Raw genomic sequence first — 20,471 nt, 5'->3', positions numbered from 1 at the left:
GACCAAAAAAAGAGACGTTGCCATTATATTAACAGTACTCGAGATGCAAATGTGTGCAATTTGGCTGGAATAGAAATGCTCTCATCTGCCCCAGCTAGTTTAGTTTGTACCTGCGTACTAGGAAAACGAGATTTCATGTGTGCGTGCGTGTGTTTTTCCCCGCTATTTGTGTGGGAGATAGCATCTTATATTCAGGAAAATTGGATAATCAAATGTACTTAATTTCCCCAAATATACTGGAAAAAAGTTTCCATTTGGAATTGTCTTCTCGTTGGTGTCTTCGAAAGGAAGTCTACTGTGTTAATGTTTTTGCATCTGTTACATATGCCTGCAGCTCGAGGTTTCTATCCCTGTAGCATCACGTTTAATCTTCTCACCAAGCACACGAGTGAGGTAGGCATCACCTCCATTTTGCATAGGAAGAAATGCAAGCTCTGGAAGGCTCAGAAAATTGTCCCGAGTGACTTAGCTGTTGAGAGGAGCAGCAGGCGTGTCCCATTGAGTCTGGCTTTAGAGGCAGACAGGGATGTGGTAACCCCACCTTTCTCAGGAACGGGGAAGCCTCATAGCAGCAGTGTGGCCTCCCATCTATGCAAAGTTGAAGAAAATTTAATGGTTTTCTTTGTGGCTTTTGGTTAGTCAAGGAGTCAGTAATCCTCAAACTTAAGCTGGAACTCTGGCACCCTGTTAAGAAGAACATCTTTGCAGCCCAGGGGCGAAACAGGGAAATGAAACCTACTTCTGGTTCAGTTACAGAGGTGAGATGCTGTACAGATACACCTGTGATTCCGCTGGGCCTGGCTGCTCACCTGCTCTGAGTCCTTGGGGCAGTCACCTGACTTTCAGGGGCTCCAAGGGGATCCTGTGACCTGGCACCCGGGGCTGGAGTCCTGGCTCAGATAGGCAGTATGTGGTCAGTGCCGCATGCCATGTCCGTGGTAGGAGCTCAGGGTACGTGTGTCCCTGTCCCCGTTCCCTCCCCAAGTGAGAGATCCAGGATGGCGTCTTCAATAAGGTGGTAGGTGGGACTCTGTTTGGCGTCCATAAGGTCGCATTCTGGGTGGTGTTATTTTGGAAGCGGCGTTAGGGTGACTGACGGCTGCCTTCTAGCCTGAAATTGACTTTGGCATTTGTGCGCTTGGAGCCGTCCTCTCTGCTGCCATATGATACACAGATTCAGATCCAGGAATAAAGATCGGTGGAGACGGAGGGCCAAACAAATGATTGTCATTTTCCAGTCCTCTTTGATGAGGCGTCCACCCCCTCCCAAGTGTCCCTGTCACCATCGCAGGCTGTTCTTGTCCTGGAACCTCTTCTCTCCTCTTGCCTGGAATTTCAGGGTAGAAGGGGTCTCACTTTCCTTAACTGGGCAGTAATGTCTGAAGAACTTATTTGAGGTTCAGCTCTGCAACCTTCTTGGTGTTCGATCCTGGACTGGTTGTTTGCGGTCTCAGTTCTCTGTCCAGAAGGTAGGCATAATAACTTCTCTTACCCTGTGAGCTCCAGAAATACAGACTTGAGCGGAGGATTATGGGAGAAAATGCTGGAAAGCATCGGATGTCCTAGAGCATGCAGGAAGAACTCCATCTTCTTTCCTTCCTGAGAGGCTTGGCTGATTTCCTCCTTCCCCAGTTTCCCAACCTTTAGCAGCCACAGTCAGGTATAGACCGTGTCTTTCCCCCAGGTGGACGCCCTGAACCCCTTAGCAGTCACTTCTTTCTCTACCTGTGCACCCCTAGCTGTAGGCGACCACCAAGCTTTATTCTGTCTCTACAGATTTGTCTGTTCTGGATGTCTCATGTAAATGGAACCACGCGGTCTGTGATCTTTGGTGACGGGCTTCTTCCACTTCGCATAACTTTTTCAAGAGTCGTTGATGTTGTAGGAGGTGTCCATGGTTCATTTCTCTTTATGGCCTGATAGTCCAGTGTGTGGATATACCACGGCTTGTTTTTTCAATCATCAGTTGATGGACATTTGACCATTATGGATAATGTTGCTGTGGACATTCATGTACGAGTTTTTGGGTGTACATGTGTTTTTATTTCTCTGGGGTGTCTATCTAGGAGTGGAATTGCTAGGTCACGTAGTCACTCTGTTTAATGGTTTGAGGAACTGCCAGATTCTCTCTAAAGTGGCTGTAGCTAGTTTACAGAAGTTTTCACCAGGATGTGAGGGCTCTAATTCCGCCCCATTCTCACTAATGATCATTATTAGCTTTTTGATTTTAACCATCCTAAGGGGTAGGGGGAGAAGGCAATGGCACCCCACTCCAGTACTCTTGCCTGGAAAATCCCATGGACGGAGGAGCCTGGTAGGCTGCAGTCCATGGGGTCTCTAAGAGTCACACACGACTGAGCTACTTCACTTTCACTTTTCACTTTCATGCACTGGAGAAGGAAACGGCAACCCACTCCAGTGTTCTTGCTTGGAGAATCCCAGGGACAGGGGAGCTTGGTGGGCTGCCGTCTATGGGGTCGCAAAGAGTTGGACACGACTGAAGTGACTTAGCAGCAAGGGGTAGGGGGTGGTGGTATTTCGCTGTGATTTGATTTGCAGTTTCCTAATGACAGATGAGTGTCTTTTCACCTGCTTATTGGCCTTTTATGTGTCTCCTTTTGAGAAACATATTTCAAGTGGTTTGCCCACCTTTTAATTAAATTACTTGTGTTTCTATTATTGAGTTGTAGTTCTTTCTGAATCCTAGATTCGCATCTTTCTTCTCAGCTTTTGAGTTTGTTTAAACTTCCTCCACTTGAGGGGCACTCCCATGTGGCCTCCTAAGATAGCGTCTGCAGGTTCATTCCACGCCTAGTTGTTGAGCACCTGCCATATTTGAGTTCTTAGGCTGGAAGCTGTGGAGAGAGCACAGCTTCTAGTGCAGAAGACAGATGGAAACGCGTAGGCACTTATCATGATGGTTCTAATATTTTCCGAGGAGAATTCCGAGGGAGCAGTGAGTACATAGCAGAGGAACCAAGGCCCATTCTCTTGAGGAAGGCGCGTTTGAATTGAGCCCTAATGAATGTATCGGGATTAGTGGGAGAGTGGGGGTGGGCCAGAAAGAGCGTTCTAGGCAGAGGAGACGGCCTGTGCTGAGGCCCCGAGTGGAGGGACCCGAGTGCTCTGAGGAAGCGGTAGGAGCTCCCTGTGGCCAGGGAGCGGGGGGCGTGGGAGAGCGTCTTGGAGTTGGGTGGTGGCCGCAGAAGATGAGAAGAGGCCAAAGAATTCCGAGACAGCCTGGGGGTTGGAACCAGTGGAAGCTGGTGCGTGATGAAGGCAGGTGATGCCCGTAAAGGGAGTTTTAACAGTGGTGCCCAGGTTCGGGGCTGTGCAGCAAGTGGAGGCTGCCGTAACTACGCAGGCAGAGGCTGCTGGAGCGGGTCGGGGCGTGGCCTGAGGTGAAGGAATCAAAGAGCTGAGCTTTCGGATTCCACAGGCAGAGGCTGTCGGAGCGGGTCAGGGCGTGGGGGCCCGGGGTGATGGAATCAAACAGCTGAGCTTTCAGTTGACTTGGGAGGGCGTGTATAGGGTGGGCGGGTCAGGAGCCGTGGGCCTGAGAAATAGCCGTGAAGCTAGGGCCATGTAGCCCCCAAAACCTTAGAAAGGGTGGTTCTTGTGGCCTGGAGTGGGAGGCAGGTTGTCTTGGGTTGAAGAAAGGATGGGAAATGAGGACACAGATAAGGAGCTTTCCCAGACGCTCCTTCTGGGAAGGAGCTCCTTCTGGGGAATGTTGCCCAGAAGACTGCGCTGGGAAACGGTCGCCATACGGAGAGTGTCTGGAACGTGCAGAGACGCCAGGCTGGGGCCAGAATGTGTCGAGGGGGAAGAGCTTGGCCTTTGTCAGTCAGAGGGCGGACCTCTGGAGGCTGGAGGGTTCAGAGGGGGCACCTGCAGAGACACAAGCTCTGTGGGCTGGGGGTAAGCAGAGAGGCCGTGGCCCGACAGCCGCTTTGAGTCCTATTGTCTGAGGTCGGCTCGAGTGGGTCAGCTGCGGCCAGGGGAGGGTGGTCATTGTTCTCCCGGGTGTGCTTTCAGGATGCAAAGAAGTCGCGCCTGCCTGTCCTGATAAAGCCATCACAATCGCTGGGAAGCGCGTGCCGGCTCCCTGCCTCCCAGGAGGTGGTGGCCCACCTGCAGGCCCAGGTCCTGAAGCTGCAGGGGGAGCTGAAGGAGCTGAAAATCCGCAACAAGCAGCTTCACCAGAAGTTAATTCTGGCGGAAGCAATGACAGAGGGGAGGCCGGCGCCAGAGGAAGCGCTCCCGAAAGGTAAGCACCAAGGAAGACATGTCCTCCGCGGGAAGGCGGACGGCCTGACAGCGCGGCCCGAAATGTCAGCCGTGTTGTTTGGAATTGCAATAGGTTGGAGGATAATTTCCTGAATTGCTGTGACTAATCTTGACTTGACAAATACACAATCGAGGGGACACAGTCAGGAAAGTGCGTCCTTTGTCTTCATTTTGTTCTGGGGGGGGCGCAGAGGAGGACGGGTCGTGCTCCCAGGCCTTGCAAGGTCACGCTCCCTTCACTTGTGATTGTCTCAGGGGCTCCAGTCGTGGCGTGACTTGAATCTGGGTTGTTCCCCCCTGCCCCACCCCCCGGCACCATCTGTGGGGGCCTCAGTCATCTTTGCAGCATTCTCTGAAAGGGTGGGCCATAATTGTTTGGGTTCTTCAGGGCTAATTGCAAACCCTGCTGACCTTATGGCTTCTAGAATTGACCTGCCTCCCTACTCCGTTGGAACCTGCTGTCTCTGCTCTCCTGGGAGCTGCCCAGATAGCCCTTGGGGTCCAGAGTCTCTGGCTGGGGACCTCAGTGCGGCCCCCAGCCCAAGACAGTGGTGTGTGGACATGTTGCCCCTTTGAGAGTGAGGAGAGCTGAGGGCCCTCTCACGGAGCAGACAGGGCAGCACGCATGTAGCAGCATCCGTCATCTTCAAAGTGTTCCTGAACCCAGAGCAGCACTGTTGCTGGATCCTGATGCTGAACTTCTGCTGTGAGCGGATGACACCGGCCCACAATAGCAAGAACAGTGATCTTTCACGTAGTTATTCAGAAAGGACGCGTCAGATCCTCCCGTGTGCCGGGCACCGGCGAGATAGTGGGCAAAAGAGACCAAGTCTGGGTCCAGCGTATATATCACAGGGAGGAAGAAAATACACTGTGAGCAACACTTGCTCCTTGGAAGGAAAGCTGTGACCAACCTAGACAGCATATTAAAAAGCAGAGACATTACTTTGCCAACAAAGGTCCATCTGGTCAAAGCTGTGGTTTTTCCAGTGGTCATGTATGGATGTGAGAGTTGGACCATAAAGAAGGCTGAGCGCTGAAGAATTGATGCTTTTGAACTGTGGTGTTGGAGAAGACTCTTGAGAGTCCCTTGGACTGCAAGGAGATCCAACCAGTCCATCCTAAAGGAAATCAACCCTGAATACTCATTGGAAGGACTGATGCTGAAGCTGAAGCTCCAATACTTTGGCCACCTGATGCGAACAGCAGACTCACTGAGAAAAGACTCTGACGCTGGGAGGGCTTGGGGGCAGGAGGACAAGCGGACGACCGAGGATGAGATGGCTGGATGGCACCACTGACTCGATGGACATGAGTTTGAATGAACTCTGGGAGATGGTGAAGGACAGGGAGGCCTGGGGTGCTGCAGGCCATGGGGTCACAGAGAGTCAGACATGACCGAGCAACTGAACAGCAGCAAACTCTGCGGGAAGGCAGGGTCGGCAGCGGGGTGATCTCATAGCGTGAGCTGCAAAACCGGAGTTCTTAGCGAAGAGAGACGGTCTGGGAGCTTCAGAGATGAGCAAAGGCACTCACGCATTTCTAGGCCCATGGTACAAGGGAGGAAGGAAAGATGCACCCACTCCCGGGGAGGCTGCCGGAGAAGCAGGGCCAGGGAACGGCTGCAGGCCGACGTGGATGGTTGCATCCGAGTGGTTCGGGGCTGGGGGCCTCTGCCTGCCTGTGGCAGTAAATAGAGTCAAGTGAGCGCCTGTTACTTCCTGAGCCGCGCTGTCCACTTTACACACGTGGTCTCACTGAATCCTCCTCCCAGTCCCGTGAGCAGGTACACCAGTTGTTCCCGCTTGATCGCCGAGGCAGCAGTTTCATAGATAAAGGGACTTGGCTACGGGCACACTGTGGGCTGACATCCCAGCTGGAACCAGCTTCCTGGTTTCGGAGCCTTTACTTCACCCCCAGTGTATCCCAGAGCCTGGTGCACGATTCTGCGTGTGCAGATTTTATGATGATCTGTAGCCAACAGCATCTTCCGTTTGATTTTAGTTTCTCTTGGGTTTGAGGCTTCCCAGGTGGCTCAGTGGTAAAGAATCCACCTCCCAATGCAGGAGACTGGATTTGACCCCTGGGTTGGGAAGATCCCCTGGAGAAGGAAATGGCAACCCACTCCAGTACTCTAGCCTGGAGAGCCCCATGGACAGAGGAGCCTGGCGGGCTGCCGTCCACGGGGTCGCAAAAGATGTGACTTCAGTGGCAAACCAGCAGTGTCTTGGCTTTAGCACAGTTGAGGTTTTAAGATCGGCCTCCGTTGAAGTAGGCCTCAGGTAGGATGGCTCTTCCTTTCCTCCTTCCTTTTCCAGAGTCCTTCATCCATCCATCTGTCCATCCATCCACCCACCCATCCACCCAGGCATCTATTCACAGTCAGTGAACGTTCTCCAGGCGCCTGCGATGCTCCTGGCTGCCTGCACACAGTGGAGGAGAGAAGGGAAGGAGATGCAGGCCCTGCCTTCTGAGGGTAACCTGGAGCAGTGACAGATAATTAAGTACATCAGGGCGGCAGGAGTGGGGCTGCCCTGGGGAGGAAGGAGATGCGCTGAGTCGCACTGGGGCCCTGGCACCTTGCCCGGGGCTTGCCATTTGATTTCTTGCTGAGGCCCGGGGGTGCCTTGGCCAGGTGCTACTTCGGCAGCTGCCCGGTGGGCCCTCGGGGCCCCTCTTATCGGGAAGGGTGGGCATAAGTCCGTAGAATTCATTTTCTCACTGACGGTTTTTCGAGAGCCTGGGCTTAAACCATTTCAGACAAGCTGCGGTGTATTTATGCTTTTTATGTCCTGTTATGGCAGCTCGATAGATTAATTTTATCTTATAAATTGCATTTTGCCTCCCCAGCGTTTCATTCTCCCTGTTGTATCTTTGTGTTCTTCTTAGTTGCTTGGCTAAGTTTCAAGCCGAGGGTTTTACTTATTTTGCTCTCTCTCTGCGGATGCCTGTAGCCCAGCGCCTCGTGGGAACAGCCTACCAGGTCGGGCCGGGAAAGCAGGGAGGCCTGGAAGCCACGCCCTGCGTCTGGAGAGACAGAGAAGGGGACGAGGAGCAGCAGGCTGCCCACGAGCCCGGCCAGCATTCACCCCCTGTGCCTGCTGACCAGCTGCTGTGTGCCGGGCACCATTTGGGGGTTTCATGTGAGAACCAGGACTGGGCCCCGCAGTGGGCATCTTGGGGTGTCTTCGCTGTCCCTGTTAACACAGGAGGAGGGAGGTTGGGGTTTTGAAAGAGAATTGGTTCAGGGCCACCCGGCTGGTAGGTAGGTGGACGAGTCATGGCCCGCTGGGTGTCTGTCCGAGCGGACAGTCCGTTTGTCTGACACTTTTCTACCAGGCAGTAGGCTGGGCTCTCGCAGTTTGGCCTCAGAGGACACAGCCCTGCCCAGGCTCTGGGGCGACCCTGGGCTGTGGGCCCTGTTCCCAGTGGCGTACGCTTCCCGAAGCCTCCAGTCAGGGTGCTGATGACATGCTCCCAGGCTTCCAAGGGCCCTGGGGTTTGAGGAGAAAGCCACTCTCCCGGGTAATCGAGTGCCCCTTAGCTGCATTGTAGGGAGGTCCAGAACTTCAGTGTTTCCTGTAACGTAAATCAGTGGCCCTGGGGACCTCTACTGTACAGCAAAGAGATTGAGTTATGCACAGAAACACCCTTTTCTACATTCTTTTCCACTGTGGTTTATCACAGAATAGTGGATACAGCTCCCGGGCTGTACCCAGGACCTTGTGTTTATCCATTCTGAATGTAGCAGTTTGTATCCGCCAGGCCGGAGCTCCCCGTCCAGCCCTCTCCCCGCCCCTCCTCCCTGCTCTCTGTCTGTGAGTCTGTCCTGCTTCACAGACAGGCTCGTTTGTGCTGTATTCTAGAGTCCACTTAGGAGTGACGTCACAGGGTGTGTGTCTGTCTCTCTCTGACTCACTTAGTGTGATCATCTCAGGCTGTGTCCAAGTCACCGCAAGTGGCAGCATCTTGCCCTTTTTACGGCTGAGTAGATTCCATTCTGTATACGCACCGCATCTTTATCCATCTGCCCATAGACATTTAGGTTTTTTCCATGCTTTGGCTACCGTGAATAGTGCTATGCAGTGATTTTTAAATGAAAAAAAAGAAAAAACAAATCCTGCTTTGGAACCTTATGAAGGGCTCCAGAGCAGACTGCAGAGCCGCATGGCCGTGCTGGCGCTGAGCTGTGAGACTCGCTATGTACTGGCCCAGGTGCCCGGAAGTCAGTCCTTGCCTCTGCGAAGTCACAAATTGCTGTAGCTGAGGAACATTTTTGAAGTCAAAATTTTGAGTGTCAAGTGTCTAAAGGAGCTGTAAGGTTGTGCAAGTGAGAGTGTGAGGAGGACCCCTCCTAGCTGTGATGGGAGTGTGTGTGCGCGTGTGCGTGTCTACACAGCAGAGGTGGCCACAGTCTGTATCACAAAAGGACACTTGTACGGGGCTTCCATTTGTCTTTGCCTCACGATTACTTACGGAAAGTCATCAGAACTGATCTTTATTCCCATGAGTGAACATCACTTCTGCCATGAAATTCCATTATCAGGAGGTTGTTAGAGCAAAGCTGTTTCCTTGCCTTGGAGTGTGACTCATAGGAAAAAAGTCTTGTTGAGCTTTCTCCCTCTGTATCTCTCATACACGTTCAGCCAGCAGGACTCCCTGAGTCCCTTCTCTGTCCCAGGCCCCAGACCAGACCCTGGAGAAGCAGAGATGAATGACATGGTCTCCACCCTGAAGGCCCTCAGAGCTAGTGATTATAACACATTTTGTGCAGTAAAAATGCTCTGTTAGGAATGCTTTCTTGAGGTCACGTAGCAGTGGCTTTCTAAAATTCAGAAGTTTATTTTATGGTATTTGCATCGTGAGCAAGGACAAGAATGGGCTTACAGCCACGAGGAGCAGCTGCAGAACCCAGAAGTTGGATGAAACAGCCTGACAAGGACGTGTGTACGCCTTTCCTTCTGCGTGGTCTCCTTGGTCATCTCAATCAACGTACCCTGCTGCCTTGCCCACGTTTCCCCAAGTCCACAAGCCTCTGCTCACGTGTCTCTCCTGGAATAGGCATCCTCTCCCGTCTTTGAACACCTTCAGGAAAGCAAAGCATAATCATATTGGTTGGTCTCCCTCACTACTGTGTGCCAGACATTGTTAGCTTTTTTGCAGATTCTGTCCCATTGGATACTAAAAGCAGAATACAAGGTGCTCTCTCCCTTTTGTGGATGAAGCTTCTGAGGCTCGGAGAGGCTAAGGCACTTGCCTAAGGTCACACAGCCATTAAGTGGTTAGAGCCTTCGTGTGAAACCAGATCTGTTGGCTTTCAGAGACAGATGTTTCTCCTGTGTTCTGCTGCCTCTTACGTAGGCAGACAGCTGCTGGTACTCAGCTGAGCTTTCCCTTGGACAGCAGGCAGTGTGGCGTGTGGTTAAGGACGGATGCTCTAGACTCAGGCCTGAGCTTGAAGCCTTACAACAACAAACGAGATACTGCTTGGGGAAACCAGAGCTCTGGGCAGTGAGTTCTCACCTGAGTCTGTGCAGCCAGCAAGCCGCCCCACTGGGTGTGAGCCCCCTCTGCTTTGTCTTCAAAGCTGTGTGTTCTTCCTGCAGCACCACCCTGCCTCTCACAGGAGTTTGGCTGCAAACGTGGGGATTTAAACTAGCTGTAAGGAGATGTTTCCTGGCAGGATTATGAGTCAGCCAAATACCTCCTCGCTGTAGGGGACATCACGGCATCTCCCAGAAGCTGGTAGACATGGAGACGAGGTGACCTCTCATCTGCCGAGGATTTCAGAATTGCTCGTCTTTGATGTTACTTCGCTCTTTGTCCAGTGTTTGTCCGCCCTTCATTCACGTCTGGTCTGGGCTGGGTGCTGTACGAGGCGCTGAGCAGGTGAAGATGAAAGGCCAGTTCCTGCAGGGAAGGAACATGCAGCCCAGTAAGGGAGAGGAACCCAGTGACTAACTGCCGTGTAAATAAATGAATGAGCCAGACGTCCGTCCTGTGCCGGCACCTGGCACCCGGCACGTGATCACGTCTCTTGTGGGTGTTACGTATCGGATACCATGGAAGCGCAGTGGGGAGTGACTGTTGTGCATAGTTTGAACATCAGTTCACAGAGGAGGACAATCAGGTTTGGGTGTTGAAGGATGAGTAGGAGCTCGTTGAGCGGGAGTAAAGAAGGCGGCCAAGCGGGAACAGCACGTGCAGAAGCCGGGAGGCATGAGCAGCCTGCTGTATGCAGGGAATGATGGCTGCTTTAGTAGGGCGTCTGCGTAGGTGGGGGCCGAGCCTGTCCCTGCAAGGGTTGCCTGGAGCTTGATCATGGAGGGTCTCAGATACTGTGAGAAGTTTGGACTTAATCCTCAAGATGGTAGGGGGCTGGGTGAGGTATAGGTGGGGTGGTTGGTTATCAGGGTGGAATTCACTTTTCAGCACAGTAGCTCTGAGGAGGAGGCTGGATTGAGAAGGAGGATGGAAGGACTCGAGCCAGAGGGGCTTGGCAGGAGGCTCCCACGGTCTCTGCTCGGTGGGGGCTGTGAGCCAGGGCAGAGGGCTAGATTTCAGCAGTGGAGAGACTGACATAAACGTGGTTTGATTTCCAGGCTCTGAAGTTTACCAGCCAGATGACCCTGCCATCTTGCCACCAGGCGACGAGGACCCCTCTGAAGACTTCCCAGCTACACACTTGAGTTCCAACAGTCAGTTTTCCACTAAAATCAGTGTGGTTGGGACTGACCCGCTGGAGAGCACTGATACCTCCAACGATAAAGAACACTTAGAACGGAAAATCTGTGACCTGGAAATGGAGCTCGAGGGCTACCGGAGCTTCATCCTGCAGCTGCAGAAGCACTCCCGGTTCAGCGAGGCCGTCATCACGGTCTTGTGTGGGACGGAAGGGGCCCAGGACGGCTTGAGCAAGTCCAAGGGCAGTGCCGACGAGGAAGAGATGACCTTCTCGAGTTTGCGCCAGGTCCGTTATGTGAAACACATGAAGATCCTCCACCCGCTGGCGCCAAAGATGATGGACGGCGGGCGGCTGGAGAGCCTCGGACAGCAGCTGGTGGGCCAGGAGTGTGAGCTGCAGCAGGAGCAGAATTTGGACGTGGAGCTTTTCGGTGGAATCCGTAACCTGCAGAATAAGATCAGAGACCTCTCGTCCTCCAGGTACGTCCCACCTCTGCCTTCCCCCACGTTGCCACTAGGTGGGCACCCCTGGCCTGGGAAGGGGTGCTGCCCTGCAGGGGCGTTGGGCATGTGCCAGGGAAGTCTTCGTGGCCCGGCTGAGGCAGTTCCTCCTTGGAAAAGATGCTAATGCTGGGAGGGATTGAAGGCAAAAGGAGAAGAGGGCAGCAGAGAACAAGATGGTTAGATCGCATCACCAACTCAATGGACCTGAATTTGAGCAAACTCTAGGAGATACTGGAGGACAGGGGAGCCTGGTGTGCTGCAGTCCGTGGGGTCTCAAGAGTCGGACACGACCTAGCCACTGCACAACAACAGTAACAGCAGGGCAGCTACGCCTTCGGGGAGGTGGTGTGGGAGGCCACGGAACCTGGCGGTGTCCACACTCACCCTGTGCCTTCGGGAATTGGCCGAGCAGGTCTTGTCCTCCTCAGGTCGGGGAGGGGGGGGCGCAGGGTGCAGGTGTTAGACCGGCCACTTGGTGAGTCGTAGTACGGTTGCTAAATGGCAGTGTTTGCTCCTGACCCTGTTAAGGGCTCCTACTGTCCTGCAGGGGAGGGGGTGGGGGACACTGAAACTGCTGTCCTAGGCAGGGTGGGGAGAAAATAATAGTGTCCGTATCTCTACCCTTTAAGGTCATCTCAGAGAAATAAGCCTGTGTTGAAAGAGAAGAATTCTTGGGTCGTGAAGACATGTTTTATGGGCATGGAGACACACAGTTTTGCTTCATGAGATCTGACAAGCATGGGGTCATTTGTAAAGCTGACCTTCACTCGTCACTAACTTGAGACAGACACGTTGTTCAGAATTGTCAGGAGCCACAGTGCGTTTTTCAGGGCTTCCCATGCAGTGGGATTGAAGGCAGCTGGTGTTTATTGAAGGGCAGCGTTGCCAGACCCCACGTTAGGCACTGTTCTAACTGAACCCCCACAGCCACCTGAGAAGAGGTGTTCTCAGACACTGTGTTTGTAGACGAGGAAATGGAGCCTCAGAGAGGCTGCCGTGCCCGAGAAGGCGGCCCGGGAGGGTTCATGGAGCCCAGGGTTTGTCTCATTCGTTAAACTGGCCCCGTTTGCGGTGTTGTGGTCACATGACCTCTCTGCTCACGTGGGCTCGAAGGTGGTCACTGCCCATCATTTCAAGGGATGTAGTGAAGCGAGGGGTCAGGGTCTCTGCCCAGCCACTCTGGGGCCACCTTCCTGCAGCCGCAGTCGGTAAGGAAGACGGAGCCCCGCGTCCCTCCACTTGCGCTTTTCTCAGCGTCGGCGGATCCTCGCGGGCTCACACGGGCAGACGGGCCACCCGAGGCCGTGACGCCTGGTTCAGTTAGGCTTTGAAGGCTGAGCCCTATCAAGTCACAAACCTTCACCATTTAACCGACTTTGCCATCTCTAAGAGGCAGTTTTCTCTCCTGTAAAGGGAGATATTCGTGCATTTGTTACGTGCGAGGAATAGGCAACTTATGAAACACGCCTACTTCCGGGGCTGACCGGCCTCGGTTCCCCTGTGTGTGGCCGTCAAGGTTAGAGTCGCCTTGTGGCCCTCCCTCCAGAGCTCAGTCCTCATCTTGTTTTCTTGCCTTCAGTTTCCTTTCTTTTTTTCCCGAGGATTTGTGCTAGCTCCCCTGCCCGTTGGCGCGCTCGTTTCTACAAATTTCGAGTAGTATTTTTAAAGAGTGAGTGGAAACTAATTGTCCTCCTGAGTCCTTGCCAGTCTGTACTTTAATTGGGGGCTTCATAAAGGTTAAAAGTGTTGCAGAAGAACCTCTGTTCCAGCCTTTGTTGGCTGTTTTGAAATCGAAAGAGTCGGGACCTTGTGTAGTTGCAGTTGTTCCAAAAGTATAGATACTTGTACAGCTGCAGGCTTTTCAAAATCCTGCTTTGTCAGTTTTCCAGTTAGTGTTAAGGTCACAGAAATTCAGTTCTAAAATGGGTACCAGCGTTTCCTTTTCCCTCCTGTATCAGGTACGATTCGTTAGTTCAGGCCCAAGCCAGGGAACTCTCCCTCCAAAGACAGCAGATAAAGGACAGCCACAGCATCTGCGTTGTCTACCGCCAGCATGTGAACACCATGATCAAGGCGTTTGAGGAGCTGCTGCAGGCCAGCGACGTGGACCAGCACGTGGCCGAGGGCTTCCAGGAGCAGCTGCACCAGTGCGCGGCGCTGCTGGAGCAGCTGGAGAAGCTGTTTCTCAAGGGTGAGTGAGGCGCCCTTGAGTGAGTCCTAAGATGGATCAGGCACTGGTCCAGGACTTCTCGGAGGGGCCCAGGGGGAACCGGCTCCTTGGCCTCCCCTTCCGCCGCCTGCCCTGACGAGGTGACGGCAGAGCCCTGCTGGCTGCTTCCTTCCAGTGCCCACTGCCCCGTGGTTGGCAGTCTGCCCTGTTCCAGACCCGGGGTCCAGCGGAGGGGCCTCGGGCCAGGCTGGGAAGGCATGGCCACGTGGTTGCCAGAATTTTCAAGAGGGGATAGAAACCCAGGTTTGGCAGGTGAAGACTCACGGATGTTAAATGCTGGGGGCAGCAAACAAACGAAGCAAACAAGAAAACCCAAACTTTCATTGGTTAAAACAGATTTAAGCGTCAGAGGTGGTCTGAGGAGGATGGAAGAAAGCCTTTGCCCAACATTTGCTATGTGCTAAGTTCTTTAATGGATGTTCTTACATTACAGTTCAAAAATAATAACTTGCATTTCTTTGAGGCTACAGCAGACATCTTCCATATAGTTCAGTTTAGTTGCTCAGTCGTGTCCGACTCTTTGTGACCCCATGAACTGCAGCACTCCAGGCCTCCCTGTCCATTGCCAACTGCCAGAGTCCACCCAAACCCATGTCTGTTGAGTCTGTGATGCCATCCAACCATCTCATCCTCTTTCGTCCCCTTCTCCTTCCACCCTCTATCTTTCCCAGCATCAGGGTCTTTTCAGATGAGTCAGCTCTTTGCATCAGGTGGCCGAAGTATTGGAGTTTCAGCTTCAGCATCATTCCTTTCAAAGAATATTCAGGACTGATCTCCTTTAGGATGGATTGGTTGGATCTCCTTGCAGTCCAAAGGACTCTCAGGAGTCTTCTCCAACACCACAGTTCAAAAGCATCAATTCTTCGGCGTTCAGCTTTGTTTATAGTCCAACTCTTACATCCATACATGACCACTGGAAAAGCCGTAGCCTTGACTAGATGGACCTTTGTTGGCAAAGTAACATCTCTGCTTTTTAATATGTTGTCTAGGTTGATCATAACTTTTCTTCCAAGGAGTAGTGTCTTTTTATTTCAAGGCTGCAGTCACCATCTGCAGTGATTTTGAAGCCCCCCAAATAAAGTCATTTCCACTGTTTCCCATCCATTTGCCATGAAGTTTCGCCATGTGTAGCCTGTCATTCTCCCTCTCTCTCCAGGCAGATACGTGCATACACGTAAACATACACGGACACCTTACTGACAGTCCCGAGAGGCGAGTGGATGTGGTTGGCCCCTCCTCCTTGGGGAACTCCCTTCCGTGACTCCAGGGAGAACACCGTTCCGAGCCAGTTCTCCCACCCAGCCCCGGGTGCCCCTCCGGATCCCTGCCTTGGGCGCATGTTCCACATCAGCCGGTCCTGCCATCTTGCTGCCACCACGGCTCCTGCTGGCTGCCTGCTGCTCTTTGGGGCGGGCGCGGCCCCCTCTTCCCTGGCCTCTGTGCGTCCACCCTGGGCCCGAAGGGGTCCGTTTCTGCTGTGGTCAGAGAGGTCATCACAAAGTGAGTCAGGTCGTGACTACTCTCTGCCCCAAATCAGAGGCTTTCCTCTGTGAGTCATAAGGGTCAAGTTAAATCACGGATGCGAGGCCTTGGACCGAGCTTGTGGTGCCTCACCTGCAGTCCTGAGTGCTTGAGTCCTGTACTTGTTGGGAGCCGGGGGCTTCATTCTCAGGACAAGTGGTTTTATGTGAGGAACTCGGCCTTAACAGGGAAGACCCTCGGTTTGATGCAGTCCTGTGCCTTCGTGCAGACACAAGAATAGCTCACAAGGGTCCATGTGTTGAGTGTGATGCCGAGATAGAACGTGGGGTAGTTTGCCTTCTGGGCCCAGGAAGTGGTGTTTCCTCTGTTTTTAAAAAGGGCCTTAGACACGTCACAGGCCCATTGTCCAGCATCAGCTCTCGGGACCCCGGAGGGCCAGAGCGCAGGAACACTTGACTTTTCCCAGCTTACACAAAATCCCGTCTTCTGGCTAGGATTTTGCAAATAAGCTAGCTTCCGTTTTGCTGTAGGAGGGTACAGTGGGTCCTCAAGATAGAGCTGTGTCTTCGTGAACTGAGCCACTTTCTGTCTGTCTCTCTCCTTCCTCCCAGCCCTCTGCCCGGGAACGGGAGGCCGAGAGAGACTGCCTCTGGCACCAGATGCCCGCCTGCCCTCAACTTTCGCCTCCCCTTGATTTATTTTTTAGTTACTTACCTTGACAAGCCCAAGGAGATCTCATTTCTTGTTTCCTATGGGTTCTGGAAGCAGAAACATTTCGGGCTTAACAGACAGCACAAACACAGACCTTAATTCTTGTCTACAAAAGGCAGAAAGGTCTCAGGAACCTCTCTGTAGCTTTTTTTCTTAGAGAATAATATGTAGCCGAGGTGGGTCTTTCTGGGCTGCCATCTGAAGAGTGGCTCCTGAATTATGAAACGAGCCCACCATAAAGTAATTTTATGTTTGAGGTAGTTGCATAGCATGAGTTCTTAAAAAATTTAAATCTAGTCTTTTTTTTTATTATTATTAATGCAAAGCAGTACCCGTTTATTGTGGAATAACAGATAAGCGAATATTCCTGTAATTGCGTCATTTATACAGCAAAACATGAACACCCTGGAGTGTATACTTCCCAGACCTTTTTTATCCATGTGTGTATTTTGGGTGGAAATAGGGCAGTCTGCAGCCTCTCCCTTTTTCAATTATAGACGATGAATGTTAAGCTACATTGTAAGTTTCAGGGGCTGAGGCGCATTCTTTCGTGTGAAGGCATTGTAATTAATCATTCCCCACTCGGTGGACATTTAGGTTCTTAAAGTTTAGGGCTGTGATAAAGGACCAGTGGATTGGAATCTTTGTGCATAGCCTTGCTCGCTCTTTTCTGATGTTTAACTGGTAGCACCCAAGAAGGAGGGTGATAGTGTGCCTTCTTAGAGCTCTGGGAGGATTCAGGATTTTTGAAGCAGCTGGCGTCTGCCCGGCCAGTAGAGGGAGCTCAGCACGTGCTGGCAGTGACTTCTGGGGGTCGTATTTTATTTCTTCAGAGCGTGAGCTCCTGGAAGTTGGGGGGCAGGGGCTTGGGGGTGGTCTCTGTCCTGGCTTCCCGACCTAGGAAAGGGCCAGACATGCAGTGCCCGGTCAGGATCTGATGCTGCTGCTGGGAGTCTTACGTGGTATGGACCTGACCCTGGGGTACTGTCAGTGAAAGGCCCCCCGCCTCTGTCTGGCGCGTGTCCTTGAGCTTGGAGGGGGCACCTCTGGACTCTGAAGGGGAGGCTTCCGGGAGGAAAGGACATGGGAGCTCAGCCTGCCACATCAGGAGGATTCGTGGCTGGTGGGGAAGGTTATTTCCCGAATGTTGGGGGTGGGGGGTCGTGCAAGCTCTGGTGAGCTTTGTGAGCCAGGCTGTCCGATAAAGTGGAGTATCCACAGCATGCTCCTGAGTAGCCCTGAAATCTGCCCTCTGCCTGGCCCTTGAGCCTCTCCTTACCTTCATAAAGCAGCTCCCCTCTGCCTCAGAGATCTGGACCAATCGCCACCTCCTCTGAACTCTCTGATGGTCCAGGCTGGGTGGTGCTTGGCGCCCCCCCCACACACAGCATCCCACGTGCCTCATCACGCTGCTGCTGTGGAATCATCTTTTGGGTCCACGGTCCCTACTCAGCTGTGAACCTGTTGGGGGCAGGCCGCTCATTCATATCTGTGTCTTTAGCGTCGGGCACAGGCAACCTGGGAGAACTGTAAATATTTAATATGAATTACCGGTGAGACGGAAAGGAAGAAGCGTTTGGGTCACGTAGGAGATGCCAGACTCTGATGTCTGAGCTTAAACTTGTACGATCGATGGGTGTGGAGCTAGGGAGGACTGTTCTCCCAAGTGACTTCTTACGTGGTGACCAGTGCCCGCCTACAGAGGGGTGAGTGCACAGAGGAGGCTGCAGGTGGGGCCGCCCGTGGAAGCCGGCGCTGCATCGTGCTTCTCTCCCTTGTTCAGATGTGTTAGCCGATGACTCGGTGTCTCTCTATGTGGGAAGATGGGACCCTCCCACCCCCACATTCCCTACAGCTTCTCAGGTGTGGCAGTGAGGTTTGCCTGAGAGATGGGAGCAGTTTTCCATGACATGCTTCCTAAGCTTCTGGAAGAGCCGGACAGATGGCACCCTGTCACCTGCGTGGAGGCAGATTGCACCAAGAATTCAGTGCATCATACCGGCCATCTCCCTGTGAGTCCCACCAAAACAGTCTGTCGTTTGGCGTTAAAGAGCTCTGTGGTGGAAGGGAAGGGAGTGGAACATAACTGTTTTGTTACAAGCTCCCCAGAGGGTCTCTGCTCTGAAGAAGGGAACCTGGGGTTGCTGGCAGCATCTGGTCGTGGGTTCCTTCTATGGTCGTGGGCTTCGTTAGGAATCAGGCAGAGTTTTCTGCTGGTTTTGAGATGAGTTTACCATCAGGCAACCCTAAGCCTGCCTTGGAGCAGGCGCGCGCTGCCCTGCGAAGTCCCTGTACTTCTGAAGAACAGTGGTAGGTGTGAAGCACATGTCGTGATGTTGTTCGGCTGGCTGGCACCTGCAGAGTGGGCAGGCGGCTGTGAGAGCGTCTCCATCTCCCTGGCTTACCTGAGCGTGCGGTGAAGTAAACGCGGTGTGAACCAGGAGGGCGGAACCATTCTACCCCCGGGATTTCTCGTCGCTACCTTGAAACAGAAAGCCTGACCCTGGCTCATGGGGTTGTCTTGGGGCCCGAGGGAGACGTGGCTGCCAAGGAACCGCCAGCAGGGCCCATTCTGGGAGCCTGGGTGCCCTGCCCCGTGCGGTGCTGGCTCCCAGAGGCCAGCCTGCCCCGTGCGGTGCTGGCTCCCAGACGCCAGCCTGGTGGGAGCAGAGGGAGCCGCAAGACGAGAAGCAAGTGTGTGTCTCTCCTGTGACCTTCTCGTCCACACCGTGGTGTTCGAGAACGTTTCCTTTTAGGAGTAGTCTTGGAAATGGTACGTGTGGGTACTGTTTGATTAGTCTCATTTTTCCAGTACAGCTACTGAAGGTTTGTTTTTTTTCTTTGGCCACCCGTTCATTTCTTCAGAGAGTTCCTCCCAGCCTGCAATTGCCAGAGTTTGGAAATATTTTAAAAGTACAGTTGTGCGTTTCTGAAATGTGGGCTCACGTGCTCCTTGCAGCGGCGCGTGGTGGCGCGCAGGGCAGCAGAGCGCCGTCCCCAGCTGCATCCCCAGCCTGCTTTCTTCTTCCTTTGTCATTTCTTCTGGTCACCCCGCTGCTGCAGACAGCGGCTTTTTCAGCTGCATGCACAGCCTCCTTTTCCTGGGAATCCCGCTTCTCCGAGCCTTTCTGGAGGAGATAATTTCGGTGCAGGTAGAGCTGTATGCACAAAGGTGTTTCTTTTATAAAATGAAAAATAGAGGGCCTTCAATGTCAGCTAGGGAACTGGCAGAAAATGGTCCACGTCCACCTCCAGGGGAATATTCCTGTTCTCGTTGAACGTGACATTTCTAAAGCAAACTTGGTAAGAGAAGTGCTCCTAATAAAGGCCAAAGTGAGGGTCTTCCCTGGTGGCTCAGTGGTAGGGAATCCACTTGCCAGTGTAGGAGACATGGTTTTGCTCCCTGGCCCGGGAGGGTCGCACACGCCGTGGAGCAGTCAAGCCCGTGCGCCGCAGCTACGGAGCCTGTGCCCCGGAGCCCGGGAGCTACAACTCCTGAAGCGCGAGTGCCCCGGAGCCTGCGCCCCGGAGCCCGGGCGCTGCCGCTCCTGAAGCGCGGGTCCCCTGGAGCCTGCGCCCCGGAGCCCGGGCGCTGCCGCTCCTGAAGCGCGGGTCCCCCGGAGCCTGGGCTCAACAACGAGAAGCCGGCGCAGTGAGAAGCCCGCCTGCTGCTGCTGGGGAGCAGCCCCCTGCTCACCGCAGCTGGAGAAAAGCTCACGCGGCACCCAAGACCAGGCGCGGCCCAAAACAGATAAGTTAAAAAAAAAAAAAAATCACCATTAGTGTGCTAAAAAAGAAAATAAAGGCCAAAGAGAGAGATTAAGTCACAGTAACCGTCATCCGTGTTAGAACGCGCGGAAGAAAGAACGGAAGGGAAGCCAGGAGCAAGTCTGTGGCGAGGAGTCTGGAGTTTCGGACCCGGAGGGCAGTGAGCTGCTCTCTCTGGGTTCTGTTCGCCGTCTCCTGCAACAGGCCCGTCTTCTGCTGGAATCAGAATCGTAGGGAAGGAATAAGAGCCTGTATCCAGCCGTGCCTTTGTGATTGCTTTCTGGGTTCAGTCCTGTCACCTTCCTATGGAACTGGAGCTGGGGTCTATAGTCTGAGTGGTATTCTTGGTAATCCACTTTAAATACCCAGGGCCGTTGCAGGGGAGTGTTTAAACCAATGGGATAGTGTCTCTGCAAATGGATGAGCAAGGGATTATTAGGGAGCACTTCTTCTCTTTTAATGTTTTCCTTCTCGATGTTGTTTCTGCTTCTAGGAAATTCAGTTGAAGTGGAAATGAAAACCCAGAGAGAAGCGAGAGACAGGTGAGTGTGCAGCACTGGGTAAGAAGCGGCAGCGGGTTAGCTTCGTCTGCCAGCGTTCGGCAGTCTGGGCTCCCTCCTGTCCTGTTAGTTTCCTGCATCTGGGGAATAAAGCAGAAACGCCTAGGAAACGGACACCGGCCACACAAAAGCAGGAGTTGAGGCGGGGTGTCCCGCAGCCTCCCTGCAGCGTGTGACGTTGCTCTTGGCCTTGTGCTCGGGCGATCTGACTCGGGTGCCGCGTTCCTTCTGTTGGCTCGAGT

At 53.3% G+C, this 20,471-nt stretch overlaps 1 protein-coding gene across 1 annotated transcript in view; it reads left to right on the top strand.

The window, feature by feature from the left end:
• CDK5RAP2 (CDK5 regulatory subunit associated protein 2) overlaps window positions 1-20,471 on the top strand; it is a 179,749-nt gene that overhangs the window by 123,994 nt on the left and 35,284 nt on the right. Inside the window, exons 22-26 of the mRNA XM_068973752.1 lie at window positions 4,039-4,270; window positions 7,245-7,367; window positions 10,893-11,454; window positions 13,437-13,669; window positions 20,163-20,211. Of these exons, the coding sequence (XP_068829853.1) occupies window positions 4,039-4,270; window positions 7,245-7,367; window positions 10,893-11,454; window positions 13,437-13,669; window positions 20,163-20,211 (1,199 nt within the window). The remainder of the gene's footprint in view (window positions 1-4,038; window positions 4,271-7,244; window positions 7,368-10,892; window positions 11,455-13,436; window positions 13,670-20,162; window positions 20,212-20,471) is intronic.

Source organism: Capricornis sumatraensis, chromosome 6 (genome assembly GCF_032405125.1).
Source record: "Capricornis sumatraensis isolate serow.1 chromosome 6, serow.2, whole genome shotgun sequence".
NCBI classification, from domain to species: domain Eukaryota; kingdom Metazoa; phylum Chordata; class Mammalia; order Artiodactyla; family Bovidae; genus Capricornis; species Capricornis sumatraensis.
This window is presented reverse-complemented; position numbering and strand designations above follow the sequence as displayed.